The 15,703-nt window shown below is 41.3% G+C and overlaps 3 protein-coding genes across 11 annotated transcripts in view; 1 reads left to right on the top strand and 2 right to left on the bottom strand.

Moving 5' to 3' along the window:
• Window positions 1-15,703, top strand: part of LOC120443801 (sodium/potassium/calcium exchanger Nckx30C) — a 31,917-nt gene that overhangs the window by 8,445 nt on the left and 7,769 nt on the right. For 6 of the 9 annotated variants that reach the window (XM_039623138.2, XM_039623135.2, XM_039623141.2 and 3 more), the window contains exons 3-4: window positions 4,950-5,566; window positions 11,465-11,693. In XM_039623138.2, the coding sequence (XP_039479072.1) occupies window positions 4,950-5,566; window positions 11,465-11,693 (846 nt within the window). The remainder of the gene's footprint in view (window positions 1-4,949; window positions 5,567-11,464; window positions 11,694-15,703) is intronic. The other 3 variants (XM_039623140.2, XM_039623136.2, XM_039623139.2) reach the window with 2 other exon arrangements.
• Window positions 885-1,583, bottom strand: LOC120443804. Its single transcript, XM_039623144.2, has one exon. It carries the CDS (start codon window positions 1,536-1,538, stop codon window positions 1,197-1,199), a length of 342 nt encoding a protein of 113 aa, XP_039479078.1. The 5' UTR covers window positions 1,539-1,583; the 3' UTR covers window positions 885-1,196.
• LOC120443803 lies at window positions 7,616-8,708 on the bottom strand. The gene has a single exon (XM_039623142.2). It carries the CDS (start codon window positions 8,540-8,542, stop codon window positions 7,913-7,915), a length of 630 nt encoding a protein of 209 aa, XP_039479076.1. The 5' UTR covers window positions 8,543-8,708; the 3' UTR covers window positions 7,616-7,912.

Below are 15,703 nucleotides of genomic sequence, written 5' to 3'. Positions count from 1 at the left end.
ATAAACCTTCTATGGCAATCCTTAAGAGCTTCTGCCCCCATCCCACACACTGGGCACACTGCGCCAGGACGAACGAGGCTCTTCTCTCAGCCTGCATTGATTCAACAGCCACTTGACAACCCTGCATGCACTGAGCGAAACGCGTCTCAAAATATATCTGAGTACGCAATTAAAAGAATGTATTTGTTTTTGATTGAGTTTTAAAGATGATTCACATACTAATAAATGCGAAATAAATCACAACAAATAGCCGCTGTTATCGCAGTGATGACCCATCCAAGTGATATTTTCTCGCAGTGTGGCTCAGCTCATGCCGCTGGCGTTGGCGTTGGCTTGCATGTGCATTGCACGTTTGGCTTGCTCTGATTTTGGCTGTTTAGCTGCTTGGCTGTTTGGCTGCTTGGCTGTTTGACTGTGGAACTGGCTAATCGATTCGCCAGCCACCTTGAAACTCTGGCCGCTCTCTGCGGAGCGTTTTGGCCCGTGCCACAGGGCGCTGTCTCTCTGATAAATTAGCAGGTGCTTTCACGGCTTTCACGGCATTCACGGCAGGTGCCCGCTTTTCCGCGGGTCAGAGAGCGTGAAAACGCGCGGACACCACTTTTCCTTTGTACATATATGAGTGTGTATGTGTGTGTTTGTGTAGCTGGCACTTCCGCTTTGAGCTACCATAATGAACTTCCGGCCAGGCGTGCGATTTTTCTTTGACTCCGTGTAATTTTCGTGCGTTTGTTCAGCCGTGATTTATGCACACTGATGACGTAGCAGAAAGCTGAAAATCCGCCACCAAGTCCCAAAGTCATTTGGCCCTCTGCTTATCGGACCCTAATGAAGTTTAACCCCTTTGGGAGGGAGGGAGGTCGACATTGCCGAGAGAATTCCGCTTTATCTATCAAATAATACTTTTATTGCATTATCAGGGTACAAGAGGGGGTGGCACATAAATATTCATGGGATGCTTATATACATAGTTCGTTCAGCCCTTGCTATCATTTTCCTGGCCATTTCTATCCACCCATTCGAATCCCACTCCAATCCCTGGGTAAGCAAGCAATTTTGGGGCATGAATTGGAATTTTTGGCAACGGAATGGAATTTCACTATCCTGCAGCCCTTGGCACTTAATGGGTTAATCGATTAGGCCTCCCTTCGCTTGCTTTACGGGATTGGAAGTCGCTTTGTGACTGGAAGAGGAGCCTACTTGGTCACGCGATTCCAGGCGCTGGAGTGGCGCTCCGCCTCGAAGAAGTTGCTCAACGTTTGGGGCAGGTTCTTGCGCTTCGCCTCTGTGCCGAGGATTCGCGGGGGCGTGTAGTAATTGCTCTTGGGCGTGGCAGCTTCCGTGCTCTGCTTGCCACTAATGCACTTCTCCTCGTGGGCGGGAACGGGAACTGGCGCCGGCGTAGGCGTGGCCACCTCTGTGCGCCACTCGAAGATGGGCGAACTGGCGCCGCCCTGGGGCAACTGCAACTGGATTGTGGCCCGGCTCACGAAGAGCTTCTCCTGGCCTCCGAAACTTTGGACTACTGCGGCTGCCATCTGAATGGATCGGTTCCCACTAGCGAACTGATTGCGAATTCGCACTGCGAGTGGCGACAGCCGCAGAGCATTCTGATGTGGCTTTGTTCTCTGGTTACGACTTCGGTTGCTCCGTAAACAACGCGTCTCGTTCGCATGACGCATATCACGTATCCGCCGGCAGTGTGTGAGTGGGCTCGAATCCCACATGGGGATGGGTCCGTGAGGTTCCAGCCGTGGAGTTGTGCCACTAGGAAACATAAAGTAACTGCTATAACATACTTTTGACATTTTTAAAGCTAAATAATTGAGAAAACATAACTCCCCGAACTCCAAACACTTCATCCCAAATGAATATAAGTTTTTACTATTTTGCGTTTTCTGAAACTTTTCGCATCGGATGTGTAAACAAAATGTGAAAATATTTCTTTGTTTTGACTCAACTCGAGCTCAGCTTTTGGCTGACATCATCAAACGTAGTCTTCAAATGGTTTTGTGATAAAAATAAAAAACTTTTCTAACGAGATTACCACTGCTCCGATTGAATGTCGCTTCATTCTGAATGCTAATTACTTTCGAGTTCGGTCACGATGCCATCTCTACCGTCTGAAGTCTGCTGTTTTCTGAGCTCACGACCACTGCAATCGCTTAGTCAAATTGTGGCATTTCATACGCGGCACTCGGAACTGGTTTCCCTTTGCCCCTGATGAAGTATTTTATGTGGCGAGCAGGCAGCCTGAGAGGCAGACGCCCACATGGACAATAAACAATCAGATACAATAAATAATAAATAATATTTAATAGTCATTACTTTGTTACCTTCAGCAAGTGAACCAATAACAATTTGATGACCAACTCAGCTTTGAGGGGCTCGTGTTGGCTCCATAGATGGAATATTTTCGTCTATATATAATGACACGATGGCGTAATCAATGTTGTGCAAAAAAGTGCTTAATTATTAAATGGAGATGCCTTAAGATTTACGTTGATGGAATATCGACTTTTTTTTCATAAATAATACAACTGTAATTTCAGATAGTTATACTTATTTCAATCTATTCTTGGAAGTACTATTCCAGAGCTTTAGTAACTCTATAATTCTGATTCATTTCTAAGAGATAATGGCATGATATTTTACTATGCACCACAACGTCTATTCTAAATAAAAAAAAAATATTTATCAACAACTTATGTTTACACCATTTACACTTTTATGAAGCTGGAATTGTTCAAAACCAATTATCTTATATTTTTATTAACATCATGGGTTATTGCTTTCAGATTTATAAAATATATAAATACCAGTTGTATAGATGTATAGTTCAAATAGCACTTGATTAATTCAATTGCACTTTTTCTGACAGATAAGATAAACATTTATCAGAACTGTGAAAAGCTCACCCAAAAGATTCGTTCTGCATCACGTATGAGAAATAATTTTAGCTTATCTTCTGCCTCGATTACTATACAATCAGTGAGGTAACTTCTTTAATGACACGTCGCTGTATTTGGTGTTTGTGTACATATTTCAGCGTTTCTGAGCCAATTTCTACCGATTTCAATTGGCAGTGCCCCAAGCCCATTGACCAACTCATAACTGCATGAGTAAGCCATCGGAAAGTCTGCTCATTTATATGTTTCGAGGGCCCCGATGCTCCAGTTCGATATGCAGGGCAGCCACTTCAAATCGGGTGTTAAGGTGTTAAGAGTGGGTTAGAGCCACCCACATATACATACATATATACGTACAACCTACCAAAGGTTCGCAAACCTTTTTGCAGGCGATTGAATTAAATCAGATTCGAGAGACGACGACGGTCGTCACTCATTAAGCATTTGCCCAGTGATTCATAAGAATCATTCACTTGTGGCTCACGCTCGATGTCGGAACGCCCACCGCCCCCACAGAAAGTGGGTGGGTCGAGTGGGTGTGGTGCGGTGGGGCCGTTAACTGCATGCAAATTGTCGACTATCTGTCTGTCTGTCTGTGAAACCGGTTATAGAGCAAATTTCTTTGCTGTCCGTCTAACCGCTCGATATATCTTCTCGAACTGAAAACAAAGTGAGTCAATCCAGACTCTACATAAGAGGCGTAGGAAACAGGGTTCTCCTGCGCTCCTACTTCAAAAAATATTTCCTTACATCATAAATGAGTGGAATATTCAGAAGTTCTCAAGATATCCATGTAACAATCAGCTGCCATTTTAAATTTCATTATTAACACAGTTCATTGTGACATTGTAACCCTTTCCCTCTGAAAAAACCTTGAATGAGTTTACTACTACACATTTTCTGAGAGGAGAATGAAGCCTAAGTTAGATGCAAGATACAAATCCCGAGATGATTTATGCCGGTTGCACAGATATAGTCACTGAGTTATTAGAACTATGCGAATGACATGAATCAGTGGGGCTGTGATCGGTTCCACGAGCGATTAAAGTCGCGTTAATTATTTACTTGGCACACGCGCCAAAATGATTGCTCACAGTGCAAACGATTGTTAAACATTTACATTGCAAACATTTACCATCAACATCAACATCATCATCATCATCATCAGAGTGAGCAAGTTGGATAGCAGAAGTCGGCGGCAAATAAGTGCAATTTGTTAATTGTTGCAAAACGCGCTGCATAATTTGCAAATAATTGCCATGAAAATCGCACACCAAAGGCGCCGCATGCGACAAGGGACTTTTGCCAGCGATTTCCAAAAGGTCGAGCCACTTAATTGAGGATGTCTAATTGTAGATGGCTAGATCGCATCCCAGATAGAGATACATACTTACTATATAGACATATAGACAGGTAGCAAGCGAAAAGGTCAGAATGGCAGACGACAAAATGACAAATTCGTCAGTGGCAAAGCTTTTAATAATCACAAAATCGTGCAAAAAATATTTATTAGTTTGATTTGGAAAAAAGGAAAAGTGCTTGTGTGTAGGGCAACAATTTTAAGCCACAAATTATTATTCATATAAATTCATCAGCAGTAGCTAACGGATTATTTTGCATAACGCCACGATGGAAAATTCCTCGAAATAGCATTACAAGCCCAACTATTTTTATTCACTTTCCCCGGGAGAGATTTCCAACAATCACAACTGATTCAATTTGTTCGATTGTGATTTAATTTAAGTGGAAATCAGAAATTCACACATTTTTCAGTTTTTTATATAGCATTTAAGAGCGTTTATTGGTTCTATGCAGACTCGTTTTTATTTCATTACAAAGCCAACGAGAAAAGGGCTTTTCAATTCAAGGGAATTCGTTTGATTCAATTATCTCGTTCACTTATTGCTACCGGGAATGAAAGAAAAATGCCGCTGTAACAATGCAAATATGGACTAAGGACTAAAGTTAAGAACCTTTCCAATTACATTTCCATTTAATGTCTAATCCGTTTGTTTGCATCTTTGTTCCGTTTGTTTGCAGACACGCACAACGATAATTCGACCACCACGAAAACGCCACTATTCCCGAAAGATCTATTCACGAAAGAACAGCTTGAGAACGGCGCTGTCATCCTGCACATCATTGGAGTGATCTATATGTTTGTGGCGCTGGCCATTGTCTGTGATGAATTCTTCGTGCCTTCCCTTGACGTAATCATTGAAAAGCTCGGCATCACGGACGATGTGGCCGGCGCAACGTTTATGGCGGCGGGTGGCAGTGCCCCCGAGCTCTTCACCAGTGTGATTGGCGTTTTCGTGTCGTTCGATGATGTGGGCATTGGTACGATCGTTGGCTCCGCCGTGTTCAACATCCTGTTTGTGATCGGGATGTGCGCGCTCTTCTCCAAGACGGTCCTGTCGCTCACCTGGTGGCCTTTGTTCCGCGACTGCTCGTTCTACAGCATCAGTCTGCTGGTGCTCATCTACTTCTTCCGGGACAATCGCATCTTCTGGTGGGAGGCCCTCATCCTGTTCACCATCTACATTGGCTATGTGGCCTTCATGAAGTGGAACGTCCAGGTGGAGACGTGCGTCAAGAAGATGATTACCAAAAACAAGGTGACTCGCGTCAGAAGTACAGATCAACTTATGCCAGCAGTAAGTAGTTGGGAAGTTTTTTTGCAACAAATCAAATTCAGATCAAATCAAATCAATCAATTCAAATCAAATCAAACCAAAAAGTTCCAACAAATCTCTCTCTCTCTCTATCTCGAATAATTCTTTATTGAAAACAAAAACAGAAAAGTTTTCGAAACGTAAAAAATTCAAAAAAAAAAAATGAAAAAACCAAAGTAAGAAAAAAACCATTACAAAAAACGTAAATCAAGAAGATCGTAAAAGAGAAAGCGAAATTGAAAGCCAAAATTTTGTGTGCCAAATGAATAAAGAAAAGAATCAAAGTTAAAACGAAAACAAAGATCCTTTGCCAGGAACGAAATTTCGTTTTTGATTTTCGTTTTGTGTATGTTTTTCCCACCTATTAATCCAACCATCCAACCATCCATCCGTATCCCCATCCCCTATCTCAATCTCAATCACAATCTCAGTCTCGATCTCAGTTTCATGCGAGCATTTGGCGCGTGCCGGACTTTAACCAGTTAGCAGGTGCTAAGTCGTTATGACTAAGGGCCATCGTTGTTGCAATCATCGAAGAAACGTCTGTGACTAAGATGTATCTGCTGCTTATAGCTGGCATTGAAAAGACTCTCAGAGTGAATCTGCCAATTCCACTCAAATTTCACCTGCGATTCGAAATCTGGTCCAGGAAATACTGAATGAGCGCGATTTCCGTTCATCGCCTTGACCCACTATTGTTTTCATTACAGTTCGAAATCGGTCTACTCACCTATATGGCATTTCTAGACCCATCTTTGTTGGTTTTCCCACTCAAAACCGGTTTTTCGCTCCCACGGGGAGTGTCTAATTAAAAATACCCACTGGGAAGGTACATCTTAACCGGTTGGAATTACTTTTTGCAACTGAACATTTTAGATCCTCCGGAATAAATTGAGAAATTGACATCACGTATCTGAAATAAATTTCAATTCTACCGGTTTCTAGAAGAATACAAAACTCATGCGATTCCCTGTGCATCTAACGTCCAACGGGTTTAAAGCAATTCTGAAAATATTGCAAATAATGCTTAGATCTTTTCTATGAAAGCTAGTTTATGATGCTGAAAAGAGCTGAGCTAACTGGTTATATCCGGCTGCGTTGCACCTCCGAGTTCTACTAACTTTTATCATTACTCTTATTATTCTTACTATTCTTTCATGCTATCGAAGTAATCTTGATTCTACTCACTAGTTATACTTCTAATTTCCTTTTTAGTACTTAGCTTCGATTCCATTTGTTAGCCAACCGTTTGATTTGCTATGCGTCTTTCGACTTGTGTAACTCCACACCCACACCCACTGAAAACGCCCACTCACTTACATACACCCACACAGACACATATACACAGGGCATACACTCCTGACACGATCCGAAGAGAACTCTGCATGCGAGTGAATCCCAGAAAGAAACCTTGCACACACTGCTTGAATTTGAATTTTCGATCTTGTTGTTGATCTTAGACTTCAGCCGGGACTCGAACCCAGTCCGCTGCATGCTGCGCGAGTGAGAGTGCGAGTGCGAGTGAGACGGATTGAGTGTGGGAGGAGAACGAGATCTGTGCGCATGCGTAGAACACCTTTATTTAGACCGTTGTCGCAGCTTCTTGCTCTGTATAACACACCTCATGTGCACACAGTTTCATCCTCACGTTTAGGTTAATACCTAGTTTTAGTTTTTTGTATCGGGATGTCTTCTCAAATAAGGTCCTTGCTAATAATATTATTTAACTCGAATTATTCTAATCTCAATTAATTAGAAGAGCATCATCAAAAGATACAATTTGATGGTTTTACCAAATTGATGTCCCGAATCCTTATAAACTTCGGTAGTGCTAAGAAATAGTGTTTGATGTGCATTCTCTTTGTATTTGCGGATGGTGCACAAATCAAGATTTGGATAAGGGTGGACCTGCTGCAGTTTTGATCAGGATTTCGATAGGATGAGTCGTATTTATCCATAAAGGCTCATAATTTCAAACATATATTTTTCCGCCCACAAAAAACGTTTGATTTAGTTTTACAAGAGATGCATTTTATTTATTTATTATTAATAAACTCACGCATATTAACGCATGGATAACAAAAGCTGCCTTACGTCTAGTAATAAATATATTCACTAATTAAACTATTAATTTAGCTCGCGCAAACGAGTACACTGGAATGTGAGGATTGACTAATTTCGTGTTTATTTCGATTATCGATCTTTGGGCAGTAGCTAATACTTGGATGCTGGACGTAGTCCTCTTAAGTTGAGCTCAGAATTTCACAGAAACTAAGACTGGTAGTCGCAATCATGAGCACACTTTTGTAGGCACTATTCACTCACTGTCTACACCTGTTGAGTTCTGGGCATCAGAACTTTGGGAGACATAATCACACCTTTGCTGTGCTGGCTGGGTAGAGTGGCACTTTTCTGCACTTGGGGCACTGGTGGTGCGCTCCTCAAGCTGGGACTCGGACTAGGGTGGACCTGTGCCTGCTGCAGCCTGGGTAGGGTGGCACTTTCCAGTGGCCGCGTTTCGTGCTTGATGTGAATGCGCGCCAGATCGCTTTCGATGAGCAGCGGATTGCTGATGGTCCTTATCATCTTGGGTGTAGCTGGTCTGCTCTTCTTTTTGCCAGAGTCCACGACATCGATGTTCTCGGTGGAGACGGGCTGGTAGTAGGACTTCTTGTCCAGATGCGCCTCCGGATCCTGCTTGGCCCGCTGCAGTTCGTCCCACATGCGAATGTCGCAGACCTTGAACTTCATGTAAATGAAGATGATGATGCGGTAGAAGACAACGTATCCGATCATCAGGCAGAGGGCCAGGGTGCAGTGGTCGCCCACGGTGCCCACCAAGGTGTCGAAGCTCATCCTGATTATGCCGTTCTGCGTGCAGTACTTGTAGGTGGTGGGCGTGATGATCACCCAATACACCAGCACCGTGATCAACTCGATAATCCTTTTCTGAAACATGCTGCCTAGGCTTCGATCTATTCGCGCGGTTCCGATGCGGTTTGCTTAAGGCTTCGTGACTAAATGACGACGCGCGGCTCACCGCGCTATATATAAACCTTCGTATTACAGCACCGACCGCAATCGAACTGCCAAGATCCGAAGTCGGGCTCAGACTTAAGCTCTCGGGTGCCCATTGTGAGTGCATCGTTGTGGGGCCTTTGAGCCGGTTATCAGTCGGATATCAGTCGCTTTATCATTCAGCCATGGTGGAGCGCGTAAACAAATGGGCAGCTACGTCACACGTGGATCCCAGGAATATTTGCGCCATTTCTTGGAACTGGCTTTGGGGGTCACCCTGGCTGCTTGCCAACTTCTTCCGATTCCGATTCCGATTTCGATGCCGCTACCGATTTGGATTTCTCTTCCGAGATATCCAGTCGTATTTCGCATTCAATTACATTATAGTGTGCAAACAGGTTGAGTGACAATTTGAGCGTGCTGTTTGTCTTGCGGATTTGCATCTCTTAGATCATTTGGTAAGCCACTCAGGTCGACAGGCGAAATTTCAAGCCGAGTCTTGATCTTGAGTTTTTTTTTGCAGTTACGTAGTGTGATTCATGCTGGACTTAAATAATTCATTATGTGTTTTAAGCGCTGTGGTAAGGTAAATTGCCCCTCGTCTTTGTCTCCGAACGGTGATGAATTTTCGATATTATAAAATACTTTTGGGGTGATTTCATACACGACTGCAGCTAATATAGATAGTCCGTCATTAATTGCGACTAATTGGACTGTCGACATCAATCTGTGCGATCTGACAGCCCGCAGTTTTGGAACAGGTTCAATCCACAGGTGAATAATCCCCGTGGAGAGAGTTCTTTCTCTTGAGCATGAAAATTTTAGCGATATTCATCACAGGTGTATTCAAAATTTGCGTCAGTGGCTGAGTGCGATTAGTTCGAATCGTGCATGAGTGTGATTGGAGCAGAAAACCCAGACCATTAGCTAGGGGCCACTACGTCCGATCAACAACATGACTGGGCATTAATTAGCATTATAATCAGCCCCACTGGGGTAGTTCACCTGGGCACGAGCCACTTGTTAAGTCGACGAGATGGTGATGTTAATGTTGATCTCGATGGTTGTGGTGATGGTGATGGTGGTGATGGTGATGGTGGTGATGGTGAGGGGTCTGAACTTGACTTGCCCTACACCTGCTTCACTTTCAGTTCCAGTTCCAGTTTCAGCTACAGCTACGGCTTCAGCTTCGGTCCAGTCGACTTATGAATGGGAGTTACGAAAGACTCGTTCTCATTTACACCGCCACGTAGTATATAAATATATATAGTATAAGCAGGCCAATTATCATAACGTTTCGTTTCCATTCATACATTAGAGTACCCATTAGTCACCTCCCGCCTCATTCAGTACACGTTTTAGATATTCGTAGCTGTGCGAGTAGTGCTTGCCTTGCATTGCATTAGTTAGATCCACCGATTCCGATCAGAAATCAATATCAATTGATCAGTTTATAACCCTCATTTGCCTGCGCTTCCTTCGCTAATGTGCCAACTATTAATTCGCATCAATTGAAAGTATTTTTCGGTTTCAGTTCTCCGACAAAGTTATTCCAAATGTTTTTGTGTTTTATCTGTTTCTTTTTGATTATAGTGAAGGCAAAATGAAATACAACAAAACTTCCCACTGCGCTTTGACAAATATCAATACAGATATAAAGAATACAACAATATGTGTACATTTTGTTTTACAAAAAGCAACTGACAAAAAAAAATATATATGAAAACCAAAAAGAAAGTCATATAAAGCTTGTATGTATAAAACCCAACCAAACTGTTGCAACAGACAAACAGAAAAACAGAAAATTTCCAACGACCAAAAACGAAAAGTGATCATTTATACGTATTTTGTTTCCTCATCATCGAACTTATCATTTTGATTTTGTAATATACGACTCATGTGTTTCACCTCTGTAAGGAGCCCAAGGTGTTTGGACTCTCTTCCGAATACTTCCAAGATCGATCCTTAGCACCTACTTTCCTTCTGTAAATAATGAAATAATGAAAGTGTTTACCGCACCGATCGATATGTTTATTTTGTTGCACAAAAAACATTCAGAAACTCTATAAAACTATATATTTTGTACTGTTCAACATCCACTTTTGACAGTATGTCAAACAGCCAATCGAACCCAAGTTTCTGACCGTCGATCTCTCTGATACTCGTATATGATCCTCAGACTGTACCATACTCCATATAGATCGGCTGCACAGTTTGATCGCAAGTGGTCCGTATATCGTAACGTATTTTGTTGGATGTTGTGGTAAACGATTGTTGGTTTTACTTTCATTTTCCGTTTCGACATTCCTTGAGTTCTTGATTTCGTTCACATTTTCAGTTGATGTTTCCTGAGTTCTGTTCAGATATTGGCTCCCAACTAACTTGCACTTACCGATTCGATTAGTTCTTAAGTCACACAAACAACTACAAATACAATTACAACTACAAGAACACCAACACCAACACCACCAACAAGAACAAGTACAACAACAGCTACAGATACATGCGACAATAGAAAAAGAGAAAAACCCAAAAGCTACACTCAACTGTAAATTTATACAAATTGCAATAATAAAATTTTCTTCTTCTTCTTTTCACCTTTTTCTCGAAATATGCTTACCATAAAATAACTAAACATTACACCGCTCTCTGAAAAATACCACAACTCGAAAAACTCAACCGAATCAAAATCAAAAAACCAAAAAAAAAAAAAAATGAAAATATAAACCCAATCCGAAACCGTAACCGTAACCGTTACCGTTACCCGATAAACCCGATACCGAAACCAAAACCGATACCGTAACCGTAACCGTAACCGCAAACCCATGCCACCCACCGTTCTCTCCGTTCCTTCACCTGCAGGGTAATGCGGCGAACTCCTCGGAAACATCGATGGCCACCCAGCCGGGCGGCTCCGTAACATCGCGGGCGGCCAGCGAAACCCGCTCGGGTCCGCCCGGATCGAGCAATGCGGGCGCCACAGGTAATAGCAGCGGCGGGGGCGGCACCTCGGGTAGTACTCAGACCGGTGCCAAGTTCCGCCACGGCCTGTTACAGCTAATGATACACACGATAGATCCACTACACGATGGTAAGTTCGTTGAGTTGCCACAGTGTGTTTTGCACAAGTCAAGCCAAATGCCAAAAATGCAATGAACCAAAAGCAAAAAAAAAAAAAAACAAAAAAGAATGCTACTAAAAGTCCCCATAACGAAATACCCCGATACCCGGCTTACCATTAACCACCCAAAGCTCCCCAACCACAACCACCATCCCAATCCAAATCCAGTTCCAAATCCAGAGCCACTTCAGCACTGATAAGCAAATTGTACAAATCAAGGAACACATTTTTGAATAGCCAATGATTTCAAAAGCTGGTATACATGGCGTATGGGTAATATTTTTGTGCGTTTCCTGTAAAGTCACATACCTAGCCTTTGAATACATCTAACGATAAAAATTTAAAGAGTTTATCTACAAATAAAATTTGTATAATGATTCACCGTTTACAATTTGTGGCTCTGTGCATCCCAAGTCCGCCACGCTTACATCCAAAATAAGATAAATACAAATGCAATAACATCCAGAACTCTACTCTATATACTCTTACTATATACTATACTATATATACTTACTACCTGTACCTGTACCTGTTTATCTATATCTGTTCTAAAGTAAAATTGTTACAAATTCAGTTTACAGTTTTATGTTTCGGTTTCCCTAAAAATCTGTGTAAATTCAGTATTCCTTCTAATTGGATGTTTGCCTTGCCAGCCAGAAGTAACTTTCGCTCATCCTTCCACTTCTGCGGCTCTATCCAATTACTCTTTCTGTTTCTGTATCTATATCTGTAACTATATCTATATCTATGTCTATGCTCCGATTTTCACTCGTACTTCCATTTCTCATTTGCGTTGCCTTGTTGTTGCCTTTCAGTTCAGTTCAGTTCGGTTCGGTTTTGTTTTGTTTTTCTTTCAAGTTGGTTTTGGCTTTCGTTGGCTTTGGTTCACTTTTTAATGGCGACCTTGAAGCCACTTACCTAATTAGCACGCCAGGCCCAGACGCTCCGTCGACTAGAATTAGCACCAACAACCAAAAACAACAAAAAGCAAAAAAAAAATGAATGGGAAAAATAGGAAAGCAGGCGCGATTGACAGCACTAACCCTTTGATTTCGGGTGGGGCAGGAAGAGGAAAGGTCATCGCGATATTGTGACTGCCCCACCATTGAATAGATTCTGCAGTTCTGAAAAGTTTCCAATCGAATCCCCAACCGGCCCCACTTTCCACCATTTATTTTGATATTTTGATTCAGATCGAGTGTGGCTACTGAAAATACCATGAATATGTAGGAAAGGCGTCGTCAGTGTCGTTGCCACGGCAATGGCCCACAGAAAACTAAACGAAACGAATCGAATCGAATCCAAACGAATGGAATCGAAATGAGGCAGCTCAGGGGCGTGTTCGCCAAGGTTCGCAGGTGCCAAGTGTTAGAATTCGTGTAGCTCCAAGTGGGCCTACCTCAACCATTAGATATGTGCTAACTTATTACAGGGTCTTTAAAGCTACAGATAAAACAAATTCGCCTTAAACTCAAGAGATAAGTCAAAATATTCAAACATAACTATATGGGCAAATATAGTATTAACTTATGGCAGGAGCTAAACTAATTAATACGATTAAATTGTTAGGAATATATTAAGTCGGGCACAATGCACTTGCATAATACCCTCATTGTTTACTGACAGCTGAGTTTTCAATTCGAAAATTCCCCCATTTAAATTAGCTATTAGCTGGATGATTCAGATTGGTGGCAGCTAAAGCGGATGTCAGTTATAGATTATTAGATTGGTCCTTAAGGGTTTACTCCTTTGCCTTCAGTTGCAATTGCTTCACAAATACGCTACTTACTTACTTTCGGCTTTGTTTTTCATTTTGTTGCAAACAAGAAAACCAAAATATAAAACAATAAAAGCAGAAAAACAGAAAAACAAACAAGAAAAAGAAACCAAAAGTACGAAAATATTTTATGTTGTTCAATGTCAGTTTGGAGTTACATTTATATCAATATATCTATATATATATATATATACATATGCGTTATATATCTAGCATAGAGAACTTATAGTTGCAAATTCCTAGAGTTTGTTCGCGCAGTTCAATGGCATACTTACTTGTTAAATCCACTGCAGATACATAGATACAAATTTACACTGCAGATACAGAGATACACTGCAGATTTAATATATGCCATAGTTCAGTGCGAGTACCTATGCCATTGAATGCTGGATTGAGTTGAGTTTGACGCGTGACAAAAACAAAACAATTTATATTGTACATATATTAACTATGCGTTTTTAGTGTTGTATGTGTTAAATGTAATCATTATCGTAATTGTAATTGAAATTTTAATTGGTTAGCAACTAGTGCAATTGGCTCGCAGCAACGCTGCTCAAAATCGGCTTCGACTTAGACTTAGACTTAGGGGCTCATACATAGTACATAGTACATATTAAATACTATACACCCATCCACACTCCACACTCCACAACCGAGTAGATAGAAAACTATTTAAACTATTAACGAGCTGCGACTGCATGTGCGACTAGTCGAGCTTGTTTCAGGTTGTTTTTGCATAGGTCGGATCGCTTTTTGTCATTGGAATGTTCGTCATATATTGTTTACATGTGTGTTTCTTACGGCTCGATATGCTCGCGGCATGGGAATTGTGTTTTTGGGCCTGCGTTCAGTGGAAATCCGGCAGAGACGGGCGGAAATCATCATTTTCCAACCTCCGATGGCAATGATCTCGATAGATCTGTCTAATGGCCCTGCCACTCCAGTTTAGTTAACTAATTACCAGTTCAGTAAAGAGCAACCAAAATCGCAAGTCCCATCGCGAACTAGATAGACGTGCTTTTGCTCAGTTATCAGTATGAGCATGTTCTTCTCTAGGTCTGTATTAAAACCAAAGATAGTCATAGCGATACTTTTAAGAGTCCCCTCAAAATTCATCCAACGCGCTACACACATACGATCTGTAGAAAAGTAAGCTAAGCTTAGTCTTAAGTCATACGGAATCGTGAACATATATACACACATATGTATATGTATATATACCTAGAGAAATGCTAGAAAAGGGGTCTTTCAATTGTAGCCATTTAGTCAGATGATCCCCTGAGAAAGTGTAAATTCCAAAAAGAGAACTTCACGCCGCATTGACAACAACAACAACAACAAAAACCGAATTGAATCGAACCGAATTGAACTGAAAAGAATTGAATTGATATCCATCAGAAAACCCCGTCCGATCCCCATGCATCATCGAAAACCAGATAAAATTCTTGAATCTATAATCAGCTCCTAGTGCAAAACACAAGTTCACACTCAATAGATCGAATCGGATTGATTCAGAGACAAAAGTTAGACCAAAAACCCATGAGATTCTGACACGGTAAATATTAGTAGTGTTTTTCTAGTATAGATCCTAGTTACTCATAGTCCTAGTTGTAGTCCTAGTCAGCTTACGAACCCAACCCCTCTGCTGTCCGCTCTCCGCTCTCTGCTCTACCCGCTCTCTTCCGCTCTACTCTGTCATACCCCGTACTCTACTCTATAGACTAGACTATACCCCCTAGCTATAACTTACTCAAGCAACCTCCAAATGCTGTCTCGCAACTGACATCAACATTTTGTATAAAATATTTTCAATATACATATAGACATATATTTGCGTATATGAACGATCCAATCCAACCCCCTAAATGAGTGAATTTGATTGTAAATTAAATGATCTAAGAAAGAAACTAAATCTGAAAATGAAACTCGTAACTGGGTTAATTCGTTTATTTCTGATTTTAATCGATGCAATTTTATTCTTTCTTTTTCTTCTTTTTTTCTTTTGATTTTTCGCAAAAAATAAAAAAAAATACCAAACCAAAAAAAAATATATCAAATAAAAATAAACACTTGGATTTTGCGTTCAAAACTCAATTCGTTGTGTGCCAACAAAAAAACCGAATATCGAAAACCGAATTCCGAATATCGAATACCGAATACCGAATACCGTAACCGCACACACAACAACCAAATACAACAACGA

This window comes from Drosophila santomea, chromosome 2L (assembly GCF_016746245.2).
Source record: "Drosophila santomea strain STO CAGO 1482 chromosome 2L, Prin_Dsan_1.1, whole genome shotgun sequence".
NCBI classification, from domain to species: domain Eukaryota; kingdom Metazoa; phylum Arthropoda; class Insecta; order Diptera; family Drosophilidae; genus Drosophila; species Drosophila santomea.
This window is presented reverse-complemented; position numbering and strand designations above follow the sequence as displayed.

What these genes read in the sequence shown, in the direction of transcription:
- LOC120443804 (XM_039623144.2), bottom strand. Translation starts at nt 1,538, where the DNA reads ATGGCAGCCGCAGTAGTCCAAAGTTTCGGAGGCCAGGAGAAGCTCTTC.
- LOC120443803 (XM_039623142.2), bottom strand. Translation starts at nt 8,542, where the DNA reads ATGTTTCAGAAAAGGATTATCGAGTTGATCACGGTGCTGGTGTATTGG.